Raw genomic sequence first — 15,397 nt, forward strand, 5'->3', positions numbered from 1 at the left:
GCACACACTCCTCACCCACCTCTCAATTCTCTTTGTTGTTGTTGTTGTTGTTGTTGGCACTCCGTTGCTTACAACGTCGAGGGTTCCAGTTGATCCGATCAACAGAATAGCCTGCTCCTGAAATTAACGTGCAAGTGGCTGAGCACTCCACAGACATGTGTACCCTTAACGTAGTTCTTGGGAATATTCAGCGTGACACAGTGTGACAAGGCTGACCCTTTGAATTACAGGCACAACAGGAAGTAAGAGTGAGAGAAAGTTGTGGCGAAAGAGTACAGCAGAGTTGGCCACCATCCCCTGCCGGAGCCTCGTGGAGCTTTAGGTGTTTTCGCTCAATAAACACTCACAATGCCCGGTCTGGGAATTAAAACCACGATCCTATGACCGCGAGTCCGCTGCCCTAACCACTGGGCCATTGCGCCTCCACAATTCTCTTTGATATACTATATCACACACACACACACACACACACTTACAAACACTACATATATTATATCATTGACCCACTAAAATAACTTCGACAGTGTCAAATAACTCAGCATAGCAATCAACTATCCAACAATAAATGTTTTACATTTTAAAATGAGAGTCCATATTAAGTCTGAAATGTTTAGACAACATGAATCACATTAAAAATAAAACCTATCCAATGCTTTGTTCAGTTATTTCTTTGTCATAAGTTTACTCAAATAAAGCTGACGAAACATTTTGTATGTTTAGCTAGTCTTCTAACAGTGACCACCACCAGTGGATTCAGCATGTAATGTCTCCTAAGCACCAAGGAGCTTTTATATTACTGATGCTTAGCTGCTATTTCATGAAAGTGTGGAGTGAGAGAATATTCTCCAAAACAAGATGCCAGTTTATTGCAGTTAACACTACCAGATTACATTATTTATAATTGACGGATATTTGTCCTCATCTTGTTTGTTGTTCACATGCTTCGGCTGATATACCCTCCAGCCAAAATCAGGTGTTTTGGGGAAATTTCGAACCCGGGTTCTCATTCCTAAGGTATTTTTTGATGATGTTGTTATTATTTTTATTATTATTATTATTTTTATTATTATTCAGGTCACTGCCTGGAATTGAACTCAGAATCTTGGGGTTAGTAGTCCACACTCTTAACCACTACGCCATACCTAACTGATAGACAAACAAAGGTAATTTTGAACAAACTCTCAATAATGACTTCTCAGTTTGTAGCCAGTGACATATAACTGGTTGATCAATTAATCATATCACAGCTGAGAGAATATGACTGGCTTTAGCCAAACAAATAATTACAAGCAAACAGAAGAAAGAATGTGTAACTTACAGGGCATAGAATGGCATACACTTGGCCAATACTGTCCAGTGTCTCGCTTCAACCATATTCTCACAGTCCTGATGGAATAAGTAAAATGGAGTTAATAGAGAGAAAACAAGGGATATAGAAAAGGGGAGAGAGAGAGAGAGTAGAGAGGCAGAGAGTGAAGGAGTAAAGAACAACAAACATACAAATAAAAGAGAGACAAACAAGTTCGAGCAGAGGAGGAAGATATTGAGACAGTTTGTTTTGCTTATTGTAGTAAATTCTGAAAGAAAGAAGTTGCTTATGTTTAATTTCAAATTTCTTCTCATTTAAACTGTAAAATGTACTGTTGTTGTTGACCATAGTTTATATAAATAGAGCTCCACCTGAACTGAGAAAAGAGTATTTATATGGTTACACAACTTGCCAGAAACAGCAACAATCAAATTTCACTAAAATTATAACTGACCACCTTGAAAAAATAGAGGGGAGAGAGAGACACTGGATAATTATAGCCAGTGAAATAGATGGAATAATCTTGAGTCAAATGCCTTTAGTGCATGGTTATACACTAACATTTCATGATTTATTTAAAATTCTTTTCACCTAACTTTTGAAATTAAAAAAAAAAAAATGTAATTTTGTTCCAAAAAAAAAAAAAAAAAAAAAGGCAATCATTAAGGGTTAGACTGTCTGGAAAATTTCTATAAATTCCAGTTTTAATATATTCTTATCGAAATGCAGATCTTGTAACTTCTATTACTGAATATTTCAAATACACGCTTCAATCACAAATGTTATACAATGGGTCATATCATTTTACTGCGGGGCAGTATTTTGTAATATCTGTTTATACATCTGGAAATAAATGTCGCCTAACATTTTCAACACTACTTTCTACAAATTATAAGTTTAATTCAGCATCGACCAAATTATGTTGATTCCAGTATTTTTTCATATTTGTTGGGTGTTGTTGAAGAAACAGAAAACTGAATAAGAAAATTAGCTTTAATTTACTTATGTCAACTGGACATTTTGTCTCTTCATAACATTCAGGAAAGTAGATATTTTTTAGTGAAATTTTCTACAAAAACTTTTCTGATGACCTAGACTATATCAAAATTTAATGTGAAAACTAAATGAGGAGGGGATATTTATTTCATGCATCTCAAATTTATTTTCCTCCTCTGCCAAATTAGATTGGAGCCTGGTGTTGCCATCCGGTTTCACCAGTCCTCAGTCAAATCGTCCAACCCATGCTAGCATGGAAAGCGGACGTTAAACGATGATGATGATGATACATTTTGATGTTTTCATAACAATTATGTTGAAAAAAAAATTACTTTTGAGAACTATTCCACTCTTTCCTGGAAATTCTATGAAAGAAATCTTTCTAGAAAGCAGTGTACAATGCAAACATTAATTATTGAATACATATTTCTTTCAGTATTTTACTGCAATCTTAATTTCTCTCTTTTAAATAGTCTGGAAGGTGGTCTATCCCCTATATGGTTGTTTAGTATGGCTAGAAATAGAAGGGAACACATGGGTCTCAAAAATAATCTTTATTTTCAACATAACTGTAATTCAATCTTCGAAACATTGAGGAAACAAGTTGATATGTACGAGATATCCCAATTCCCCAATTATTTTTTTTCACATTAAATTCCTATATAATCATTATCTAAAGGCACAGGAGTGGCTGTGTGGTAAGTAGCTAGGCGCAGGAGTGGCTGTGTGGTAGGTAGCTTGCTTACCAACCACATGATTCTGGGTTCAGTGCCACTGCGTGGCACCTTGGGCAAGTGTCTTCTACTATAGCCTTGGGCCAACCAAAGCCTTGTGAGTGGATTTGGTAGACAGAAACTGAAAGAATAAGTCCTGGGGGTTGATTTGCTTGATTAAAGGCGGTGCTCCAGCATGGCCACAGTCAAATGACTGAAACAAGTAAAAAGTAAACCTTCAGAAAGTTATTTGTAGAAAATTTCACTAAAAAAATTCTCACAAATTCCAATATAATAGGCACAGGTGTAGCTGTGCACTAAGAAATTTGCTTCCCAGCCACATGGTTCCAGATTCAGTCCCACTACATGACACCTTGGACAAACCAAAGCCTTTTTTGTGGATTTGGTAGACAGAAGCTGAAAGAGGCCAGTCATTTATGTGTCCCCAAGAGAGCAGTCTTTCTGCTAGTTTTGTAAGCTATAAACTAATTGCTGCTAGTTTTGTCCCAAGAGGAAATGGTGTCACATAGGGTTTCAGAAGTGAAACTCAGTAATGAAACAGATGGAATGTGCATTGACTTACTACTTCAGTGGAGTAGTGCAATAACTGTGGTAGAAGAAACAGAGGATATAGTAATGTACCATCCCAGATGTGTATGTAATATTATCCTATGCTTTTGAAAAGAGAAGCCTTAGATCTTAAGGAAGGAATTAAGGACAAGTTTATAAATACATTTGTGGTTGTCACAAAGGCTAATATTTGTAGATACTGTGAAGGTTTTCTTTGTTTTTAGTTATGCATCGTTCATGAGTTGAAAGAAGGTCATGGTGTTTCCTTGAGTATTTAACAAAGAGGAGAACAGAAATATGATGTTGAATGTCTACCAAGACATCTTACAAATATTCTCTTCCTTGAAATAGGCTAACAGCTAATACCAGAGCTGCGTGGAAAGTTCAGGTCCTCTGAAGTTGGTGAAAATGATGTAAGAAGGTCGGCTGAAATTAGATCTCTGAAAACTGTCAGTGGATTTATCTTTTCTAATGATATTGGTTAAATGAAGTTAGATCTAGTTTTGTAAGATGAACATAATTTTATTTTATTATCTTTTATCTTATGCTTGTTTCAATCATTAGACTGCAGCCATGCTGGTGCACTGCCTTGAACAATAATTTTTAGTCAAATGAATCAACCTCAGTACTTAATTCTCGTTAAGCCTGGCACTTATTCTATTGGTCTCCTTTGCTAAACCGCTATGTTACAGGGACGTAAACACACCAACACTGGTCACCCCAGTGATGGGGGGATAAACATAGACACAAACACACACATACACACACAAAGGGCTTCTTTCAGTTTCTGTCTACTAAATCCGCTCACAAGGCTTTGGTCAGCCTGAGGCTATAGTAGAAGACACTTGCCCAAAGTGCCACACAGTAGGACTGAACCCAGAACCACAGAATAGACACAGAAGAAAGAACTTACAAGTAAGAGACGGTTTCAACAAAGAAATTAGTTTTAAGAAACAGGAACTACAACTTATTTAACACAAAGTCAGTCCGGATTTGTCAAATGTATGACATGAACCAGTTTCTCTCTTCCTTTTCTTTTTCTCCCTAGAGACAACGCAACGTATCAAGAACTACATTACTCAATGTATTTTTTCCATTTTTAAAACAGCACATTGAAATTTTAGGAAGATTTGGTATCTATTTCTAGCAAAACTTATAGATTTCTTTCTTTGGTTCAAAGGACCAACACTAGATGAACATTTTAAAGACTAGTACGCTATTCTGCATTCCTTCTGTTATATTCTTCTTAACATTATGCATTCTGAATTTAGACATAAGCATGACTGTGTGGTAAGATGCTTGCTCTCCAACCACATGGTTACGGGTTCAGTCCCATTGCATGGCATCTTAAGCAAGTGTCTTCTACAATAGCCTCAGGCTGACCAAAGCCTTGTGAATGGATTTAGTAGAGGGATACTGAAAGAAGCCTGTCATGTATGTGTGTGTGTGTGTGTGTGTATGTCCCATCACTGTTTGACAACCAGTGCTAGTTTGTTTACATGGTCCATAACTTAGCGGTTTGGCAAAAGAAACCAATACACACACACACACACAATGGGCTTCTTTTAGTTTCTGTCAACCAAATTCACTCATAAGGCTTTTGCTGACCTGAAACTATAGTGGAAGACACTTGCCTGAGTTGTCATATAGCGGGACTGAACCTGGAACCATGTGGTTGGGAAGTAAACATCTTACCACACAGACACTAGCTTTTGTTGAGTTTGGTGATATTTAGTGGCTGAGCAAATCTTCTCACCACATAGGATTCCAGTCTATTCACAGGTAACATTTACAGATGGTCTAGTACAGGGGTTCCCAACCTTATTTTGTTTGTGGATCCCCTGAGAGCTATCTTATTATCTGTGGACCCCATAAATGCACATGTAAATTTTTGAAATAAAATATTTGTTTGTAGGTTAGTAAAAACTAGCAATGAAACAATTTCGTTATATTCATATCATAAATTCCAAATACAAATCTTGAAAATTTCAATAAACCCAGGTACCTCTCCTAGTACATAAAATTTATAGATGGACCCACAAATTACAATCTTTTACTTGTGGAACTCCTTAACCCTTTAATGTTCAAACCAGCCAAAATTAATTCCCCTTTATTTGTTCAAACCGGCCAAATCCGGCCGTATCACTAAAAACATAAACAAATCACGTTATTGGATTCTCGTAGCTTTGAGATAATGTGAGATGAAGCCTTTCCCGCCTTTATTCAAGTATAAATGCTGTGAAATTGTTTAGACCACATGGTTTTTTTACAATGTTTGTTCAACATTCTGGTGAGCTGAAGTTTGTTTATTACTGTTTGAATTATTGGTTGTTTTGTGCTACTTTGCAGCGGTTTTCTAGTTGCGCTGTCAGAGTAGAATTCTATACATGTATGAAACATCGGATGAAAGTGAAACATTAGGAGCAAATTGAAATATTGCCCAAAAGTGACCTTCAACTGTTTCCTTAAAATACTTAATATTTTATTTATTTATCTTCCCACTCCCATTAATACCTGTCCATTTGCGTTATGTATCCCTACTAGCATAATTGTCTGCTTTGTCATATATGCACTAACTCTTAAAGCCAAACTACTTTTTCAATTCACTTGTACTCAGCTATTCTTGTCAATTATTCTACAATAAACTCAGTTTGCTGCTCTTCATTTTTTACAGATCTTCTGCTTTCATTCCTGTTATGTGATCATATAACATTGAGCTGTTTAAGATAAGCAATCTTTGCCTCATACAGTTTGCTCTTTACATGGAGAGAGAAACTTGTGGTCGACAATTTGAACTTCTGTGGATATCTTTCACCTTGTTGTTGGCTTGGCTGTTATAATTTCATAAAAATACAATTCCCTCCATGAGTGACATTGATACTCTTACCTATATTTGTGACAGTTAAGGGGAAAATGAAAGAAAACACATTTATGAAATATCTTTGATCATTTGTTAAAGAGAAGATAGTCTTCATTGACTCCATGCTCTAAACAATATAGACTCTCAGTGCTGGGGATGAAAATTATTGTTATGGAGAGTAATGGTTTGGTAAATTCAGCTGTATTAGACAGAATGAGCTTAAGATTCCAACCGAACTGCTTTCACAGAATGCTGTACATTAATTGGCAGGACAACATCTCAAACACAGGTTTCTCAATTGTGAAGCATGTACTGCCTGGCTACAATGCCAGAACTGCTGAAACATTTTTTGTTTTGGTAAGTGAGGAAACATTCACTTGGTGTGTAGAATATTCTTGGTCTCCCTAAAAGACTTCAAGGTCAATCCAGAATGCTGGGAGAATCTTGCTTTTGAGATATTTATCCAGCACAACCTCATATTGCAGTGTAACTTCTGAGCAAGCTAGAAGTAAGAGTTGAGGATACTGAGAACGTTTTGGGCTGCCTACATATTGATATGTAATCATGCTCCAACCAATCCAATAGTGATGTCATAGTTATCTTCTATATGGAGAGATGAATAAGGATATTTGGAATCTGAATCTCATTAAGATCAACTTTGCTTTTCATTTTTCTGGCATTGATAAAATAAGTACCAGTCCAGCACATGGGATTAATTTAACTAACTACACTCATCTCTCCAAATTTGTGGCCTTTTATTATAACATCGTCATCATTTAAACTATCAAGGTTATTACAATTAAGTTAACATATGATAATGAGTAACAATATACCCCTTTACTCTCAAGAGGGAACTTGATTGAATCAGCAACAGACAGTGCTACATATATTAGGGCTTCCTTTAAACTCAGTATCATTTTGAAAATGTGTATTTTAGTATTTAAGAAGCAATAATTATTCTTGGCAAAGAAGCATTTCTATGGTTAATTATTTCAACAGATTAAATGTGATTTATTGATTATGAAAGAAAACAAATCAGTGAAATTTGTGCCTAAGTTCAGTAGTGGGGGCTCTATCTCATGTGTATGCCATTTGTCAATGTTTGATAATATTAATGATAATCTGTCTGTCTCTCTCTCTCTCTCCAATATTATCTTATGACTTAACATTGCTGCAATGGCTCAACAATGTTAAAGCCATCCAGACCAATTAATTAAGATAGATACAGAGCATGACCTCCGTACATTAAGCATAATCGATATTACTTCTAGTCTGATGAGTAACTTCTCTTTCTAGCTTGTTTACATTTCAAAAAATCAGATTTTCAATAAGTGACTGATTGGTATTTTGTCTAGTAAAGTACTGTTATATCTAGATTTCCACTGATAGAGGCAACAGTTCAAACTGGTAAATTTTGGGACTATCTTCTCATGGATCCTCAATTCAAATGCATCACTAGCATTTCAGTGTGGTCCTCAGCAAAATACTTTATTCTTCTTTGATTTGATTTACATAGCTGTAAAACAGGAGTCCACAGAAGCTTTAACCCTTTAGTGTTCAGATTAATTTGTCAAATGTAATGCTTATCTGTTCACATTAATTTTGATTTATTCAAGTTTAAGTGGTTTCCACAATATTTGCTTGTAACTTGTTAATTTTCTACATACAGATTTGAAATTTTGTAAATGGGTGCTTATATGCCAGTGGTTTATAGTTATATAATTTTAGCTAATCTTTCTGATTGAATTTGACTTTTATGGGCAGGAAAATTTAATTAACAGGTCTAAAAACAATAACATTATGAATAAACACTAAAATTCATATTCTTAATACATCTTACTTGTTTCATTTGTAACTAAAATTATCCCAGATGTCAACTGCCAACAATTTTACATTTTTCAAGATGAGGTACATTAATTTGAATTAATTGAAATACAGGTGTAATTAGTACAAGATTTTATTCTTTCTCTATATTTCATTGAAAATAAAGTACAAAACTCTTTTACTAGTCAATACACCATTGACTATGTACTTTTATACAATTTAATGAATTCATTTAGGTAACAGGATGCATCTAATAAAAAAAAGCTCATTAACAGGTGAGACAAAGGTGAATACAGGTGTGTAACATACTGAAAATTAATATTTATTTCTCACTTTCACATATTATTTATAATAAAATGAAAAAGAATATATGATAAAATAATATAGTTATGACATATTTCTGTCATGAAACTGCCCAAAGCATCTTTTACACAAAGGCACTTTGCAAAAGAAACACATATACGAAGTCTCAATCAGATACCCTTTTGTAGTTTTTCTTTTTAGCAGCGAACACAGTCTGCAAACTGTTTCTTTTCCATTTATCTTTTTGACTTTATGAAAGTCAATATTTTCTCTCCTGACACCCACTTCAGTTAATTTTGTTTTTCTCCCAGTATAAAATAGATGTATGCATATGTATTTATGTACATGTATATGAAAGATAGATAGGGAGAGAGGGCGAGTGAGTGCCACTTACACATACATGCAAAAAAAAACACATACATCACAAACCTTCACTCACTCACTCTCACACACACACACACATCCATTTCATATACACGTACATACATCTTTCACTTTCTGATCTCACTTCAAAGCAAATGTTTCCTTTTCACTTCCTCCTCTCTTCAAAGCATAAAGAAAGAAAAAATTTTTTTACGGAAATTAATGAACAGTTATATGATCTTCTATAATCAAGTTGACAACACTGCTGCTTCAAATGAAAGAATGCCATAAAATAACTTCCTTTGGCATACACACACTCTAGGTAAAACTTCTGTATAAATTATGTTATTTCTTGCTGTGTGCACACGCAAAATTACAGCTCAAATCCAATTGAAATGACCTTTTTCTATTCTGTAATTTGTGTTTGTGATGAGCATATTTAAAAATCTGATCTTTAATATAAACTTTTCCCAGAAATCCTGTCCTTTACCTGTTGTTTCTAGCATGTCCGAGGTGACATTTGTGCCCCACTACTTATTTTTTTCCTGAATTTCTTCCAATTCCTATGTTTTCTATACAAGAGATTTGGATTTCACTAAAAAAAAACACATTCTTAATATTTAAAAATTTCTCCTTCTTCACCCCAATATCTTCATTTTTTTTTTTTTTTTTTTCAAAATTTTTTTTCTTGGTAATCTACAGAGAAATAAACAGAGAGCACGAATCTTTAAGAATTTTCTTCTTCCTTTTTTTTTAAAAGGAAACACTAAAATCTCCTTCCCAAACATCTACCCATCACTTTCAAAAAGCTACAAACTCCCAATGTTTCACTTTAATCTTCTTGGAAATTGGGGAAGTTTCTTCAGAAATAATGTCATTTACCTGTTGTTTCTAACATATCAGGTTTACTGGTGGTCGTCTGGTATTTCAGTACAATTCTATGCATGTGTGAAACATTGGGAGGTTTTAACTTTTTGAAAGCAGGTAAGTGATGGGTGGGCAAGGTGAGGGAAAGGGCATTGTTAAGTAATTTCCCAGATTCGTAATCTGTATTTTTCTAGGTCGATAAAACAAAAATTCGAAAAAATGTTACAAATTAAGAAATTTCAGTGGGGACAGGGGAAAATTAAAATTTTTAAAATGTGATTTCTGGGCAAAATTGTATTAACCCCTTTTATACGATGAAACAATACATAGTTTGTGATCCTTCTTAAGAACAGAAAGCACTTTCATTCAAACCCATGCAAATTGTACCCTTGCCCAATTCATTTCTAAACAAACAATAACTTCCATTACACCAGTAATCCAGTTCACTATATATCAGCTGTGCTGATTCTGCCCATAAGAAAGGAACAAATAATACAAAGTGACTGTAGGTCAGAACATCCGGCCAATGCTGGGATGCATTGCTAGTATATCTATCTAATAGAAATATGTTACCAAAAGAAAATAGAAACTACATGTGGAAATGTAAGGGGAAAGAAGTAAGAAGAAAAATAAGCAAAATTGCATATTGGAAATCAAAGAAAGTAAAGGCCTTTTATGAAAAGTAACGATAGATATATACAAATATACAATTAGATGAACTGAGGTAGGAATAAAAGTAATAAAAATCATTATTGTGAATTGTTAAAGAGATTCAAAAGCATACCGGTTTCGTAAAATTACTGATCACTGCTTTGAATGCACACCGATTACCGAACGGTGTCAGGTCTACTAGTCCCTGAGTAAAAAGATTATGTGTAAGGGAGGTAAGTAGTTCTGGATTTGGTGCAATTACGGTAGATATAGATCTGTAATGTGAATGCTGTATGGGATGTATGGGTGGTATTAATTGAAAGGTTAGTAGTGTTTTGTATTAAGTCATATATTCATATTGAGTTGTGGAAGATATTTATTGATGAAAGTTGCCTCTTTATTCATTCTTTGTTGTACTGAGGTGTTCTGTGAACATTGATAGAAGGGGAAAATTAGGAAATTAGGATTAAGGTTCCTAGCACACCTTTCTATGTGTTCACTGACCTGTATCTGTGTGTATTGTGGGTGATGGATTTGTTCTTTGTGGAGAGTGGTTCTTCGATGGAGTGATATTCTTGTTTGGCCAATATAATGATTACCACACGCTAAGCATGTAATGGCATAGATTAGATTTTCCAAGGTAGAGGTGAAATTTGATTTAATCTTAAATATTTCACCTTGTTTAAATATGGGGATGTAGTTCACAGGTGATCTAAATGACTAGGTATGCTGGGTAAGTGTTGTAACAGATTACCAGGGCTCCAAGGTTATAGCCAAGACAGGAGTTATGGAATCATTGTAGATTTCGGATATAGCAGATATATAATTGTTAAAGAGGACAACAAATGTTAAGGCAAGACAAACATCTCAAGTCATATACATTATTATTATTGGAAAAATTCAAAGTCTTACAGTTGTTTCTGGGATATCCCATAGTTTAGAATATTCTGTCATCGGAGACAAATAGGGAAAATGAGAAGGGTATAGATTAATTGAAATTACAACACAGAGGACAAGAGAAAAGGAATGAGATTAAGAAAGAGAAAAAAGTATAAAAGTTCACAGTTAAACTTTCCAATCATGTAGATGTTAGTCCATAAGTCTTTAGGTGCAATCCTGCGTAAATCTATGTAGGTTATAGTCATAATAGTGTAAATATCTAGAAGTAGACACGAACGTATTTTTAACAATTATATAAATATACTCACACAAACATACACATGTATAGGTATATTTGTTTGTGTCCCCACCACTACCACCTGACAACTAGTGTTGCTTTGTGTCCCTGTAACTGATAGGTTCAGCAAAAGAGATCAATAGAATAAGTACAAGGGATTACAAAAAATAAATAAATAAAATTACATAATAATAATAAGTACAGAGGCTGAGTCATTCAACTTAAATCCTTCAAGGTGGTACCCCAGCATGGCCACAGCCCAATGACTGAAATAAGTAGAAGATAAAAGATAATCTATGAAGTAGATAAATACAAATGGCAAATGATGATAAAACAGAGAGGGGGAAACTAAAAGTAGTTGAGATACCATCCAACAAAAGTAATTAACACATCTGAAAATTACTGTAATAATGCAGGTCAGGGTAATTTGATTACGTACATGCATATATGTGTGTAGTGACATATACGAGAGGAAGAAATAACCAGTGAGCCAAACACATAAAACAAACATTGTTTAATAATTTAGTGACCTCTACTGTTAATTTAAAATTGTGTGACATAATTTTACAAATACCATTTAAGGACAATGAAGATATATATATAAGCTGATGATGATGAAAGTAATAACGATCCTATTTGCCTGCTGGACAGAAAGGTAAAAGACATTACAAACAGATATATGAGACTATATAAAGTATAGAGTGTGCTATGAATAACAACGAGATAGACAACTATGAGTCACCTTGTTCTTCCACTAACACCGCCTCCACCTCTAATGGTGTCATTGATAAGTAAAGTGATTCTAATGTCAAAACAACTGGTCAGCTGTCATATTGAAAGTAATATGCTGATCAACAGTCTTATTAAATGTTTTGCTTAGTAAGCAGGACATTGAGATTAGGTTTAAACCACTCACTGTCTTCCAATCAAGTCATGACTAGGAGTGAAGCAGATAAAATAGAACCAATTGTTTAACTCCAACAATATATTAACTATGACTAGCTGTGAAGTAGATAAAAATATGTAATATGGGAAATAGCTACTTCCTAAAATATTAATCTCATTGAAATATTCCAAAAAGTTTTTTTTTTTGTTTTTTGCTTTTTCTTGTGGGTATGCACTGAATGGTTAAAAATTGTAGGCCATAATTTTAGGCATCTGACTTAACTGTGAATGGGACTGACAGCTAATATTAAGCATAACTCAACACTAGTAACAAATGCTGGAAATGATCCATCCTCCCAGCTCCAGAAATGTCTGAGTTGAAAACCTTTGACAATAGATCTGCTTGACCATGGGCTAAATTGGGCTTCAACAACACCAACTATTCAAACTAATATTACACAGTTGTTCAACTTTTTAAAGATAGCACCCAAATCACCCTCAAATAACACCCTACTGTATTAAAAAAGAGAAAAGACATGTGGGATAATGTACCTCCAGATACACTAGCTAAAAATCATGGGGTGTGATTTGATCCTAAGTCTATTCACTCAGAGCTGGAATGCCTTTGAACATAGGTCTACTCAACTAAAGCTGACTTGAGGCAAAGCAACAAATGCTATTAGCAAATTACAGATTACACACAGACAACATTAACAGCAACCTACACAATGAAACAAAAAATGTTGGGGCCACCAGGATATTCATGGGAGCCTATTTTGTTGCTGTAGCAAACTGTAACCCTTACAGAGTCTACCACTGCTACACAAAGTCTATCACTTCTAAACACCTATAAACATGTACACACTATGGAACATTACAACACCATTCCCAAAACATTTTCAATCTCTTTCTATCAATGAAAACAAATATAAAACACATGCACACACACACAGGATTGCATCACTAACATCATCAGAGTCACACACTTATAAGATGTTGAGTCCAAAGTGTAGAAGAACAACTGCCGTTTTCTGACTGAGTTCACCTTGCATGTCCTTGCTATGATTATGGCCAGAACTACTGGCATACAAAGAGAGACTGAACAATAAAAACAAAAATATAGCTTCACTGACACAACACTATGACAAACCACTACATGTTTCAATGCATGGTTTAGGTCTCTATTAAGTGGATGTATGACTTATCTAGAACAAAGAACTACCAACATGTTTCTCAATTAAATCTGAGCAAAAGCTCAACAGTAACAATTTCTAGCAAGGTTTGAAATTAAAACTGATGAGTTTGTAATTCAGCATCTAAATCATAAATAGAAGCAAAGCAACCCAGTTTTTAAAACCTTTTCAAAGTTTAAGAGACAAGTTTATAATTTCTTAAGATACAGGATTCTTATAGTAAGAATATTATTTCTTAATATCTGTAAGTAATATCCTGTAGACAAAGTTGCCATATTTGCTATTTCTTTTGCTTCTAACTGCATCCTTTTCATTCAACAAAACCTGATCCACTAGTGATACATCAGTGACCCCTTATCATGAGAACTTTGGTTGAAGACATTTGTTGCCTCTGACACTTGCAAAACACTAAACTGTCATTAAACAACTAAAATGGAACCTTCCAGTCAGATTGCACCATCACAGTGTGCACTGATGAGATTCTGATCCACTATCAACTTTAGTGTGACCCAAGGTCTTCTGTACATTAATAACTTTCATGTTGTCACCAAGCAACACTGACTTTTATGCAGGAGATACAACTTTTCATTCTTTATCCACCTTATGCACACGTGTTATCCATAAGCAACCTAGACACCAAATGCCAAACTTGCATTACCCTCAGAATGGAAACCTTGAAAATAATACTTCAGAGGAGTCATGACAATCCAGTATCCTTAAACAGAACAAAAGCACAATCACTGTTCATATCAAGGAAATAATCATGTACTTCAAGTTCTCGTTTGGGACACCATACAATTAAAACCCTCAGTTCTCTTCACAGCCTTTAAACACTTCAGTTATGACCAATTGCTACCCTCAACAAAGCTTACCAAAGGCCATCAGAAGGGTGCTACTTCCACGTCAGGGATAGTGGTGTTGCTAGATACACAAACTTTTGACTTGCTGGAAATAGTCAAATTTCCCTCAAATCACACACTGCCATCTTGGGAAAGAAAAAGAAACATTGGTTGATATATAGTTCAAGATAGCCTTAAAAACCAGATAATCATGACTGGAATGCCTTTGTTCACAAATTTGTTGTCAACAACTTTGACTTGTCAAATCCTTCCACCTACTGAAACAATTTACATTGTCAACTATCACCTTACAACAATTCAGTTTGATTTAACAACTACTCTATATCAGTGGTTCTCAACTTGGGCCCATAAAAGATTTTGTTGTTCAAATTTATGAGCAATAAATTAGTTAAACATCTACTACAATACACCAAATATTCCAAGAATTTTTCTATAAAATTTCTAATGATAGCTAATTAAGAAAATACAATAGGATTTTAAAAAAAAAAACATTGGAAACTTATGAGGGTCCAGTAGAGTAAAATAAGAATCACAAGGGTCCACATGCAAAACAATGGTCGAGAAACCCTGCTCTATGTCCTTGCTGCTCCCCCGTCAAAGTCTGAGTGACTGAGCTTTAGATGTTAGACAGCTGATCACAAGTATAGCTGAATGATTAAGACGTTCATTTTGAAATTACACACTTTTTAGTTTGATTTCATTGCATTGCACCTTGTTACCTCTGCCAAGGGAGGTGGTTATGTTTTGATCATTGTTGGTTTGCCCGTCTATCCATCTCTGTGCAAAATAACTCAAAAAGTTGTGAACGGTATTTGATGAAACTTGC

The 15,397-nt window shown here is 34.7% G+C and overlaps 1 protein-coding gene across 1 annotated transcript in view; it reads right to left on the minus strand.

Moving 5' to 3' along the window:
- The window catches only part of LOC106868453 (WD repeat and FYVE domain-containing protein 2), an 89,001-nt gene that overhangs the window by 42,066 nt on the left and 31,538 nt on the right, over positions 1 to 15,397 (minus strand). Inside the window, exon 2 of the mRNA XM_014913727.3 lies at positions 1,319 to 1,386. Coding sequence (XP_014769213.1) covers positions 1,319 to 1,386 — 68 coding nt within the window. The remainder of the gene's footprint in view (positions 1 to 1,318; positions 1,387 to 15,397) is intronic.

This window comes from Octopus bimaculoides, chromosome 3, assembly GCF_046866305.1.
Source record: "Octopus bimaculoides isolate indiv1 chromosome 3, ASM4686630v1, whole genome shotgun sequence".
Classification (NCBI taxonomy): Eukaryota; Metazoa; Mollusca; class Cephalopoda; order Octopoda; family Octopodidae; genus Octopus; species Octopus bimaculoides.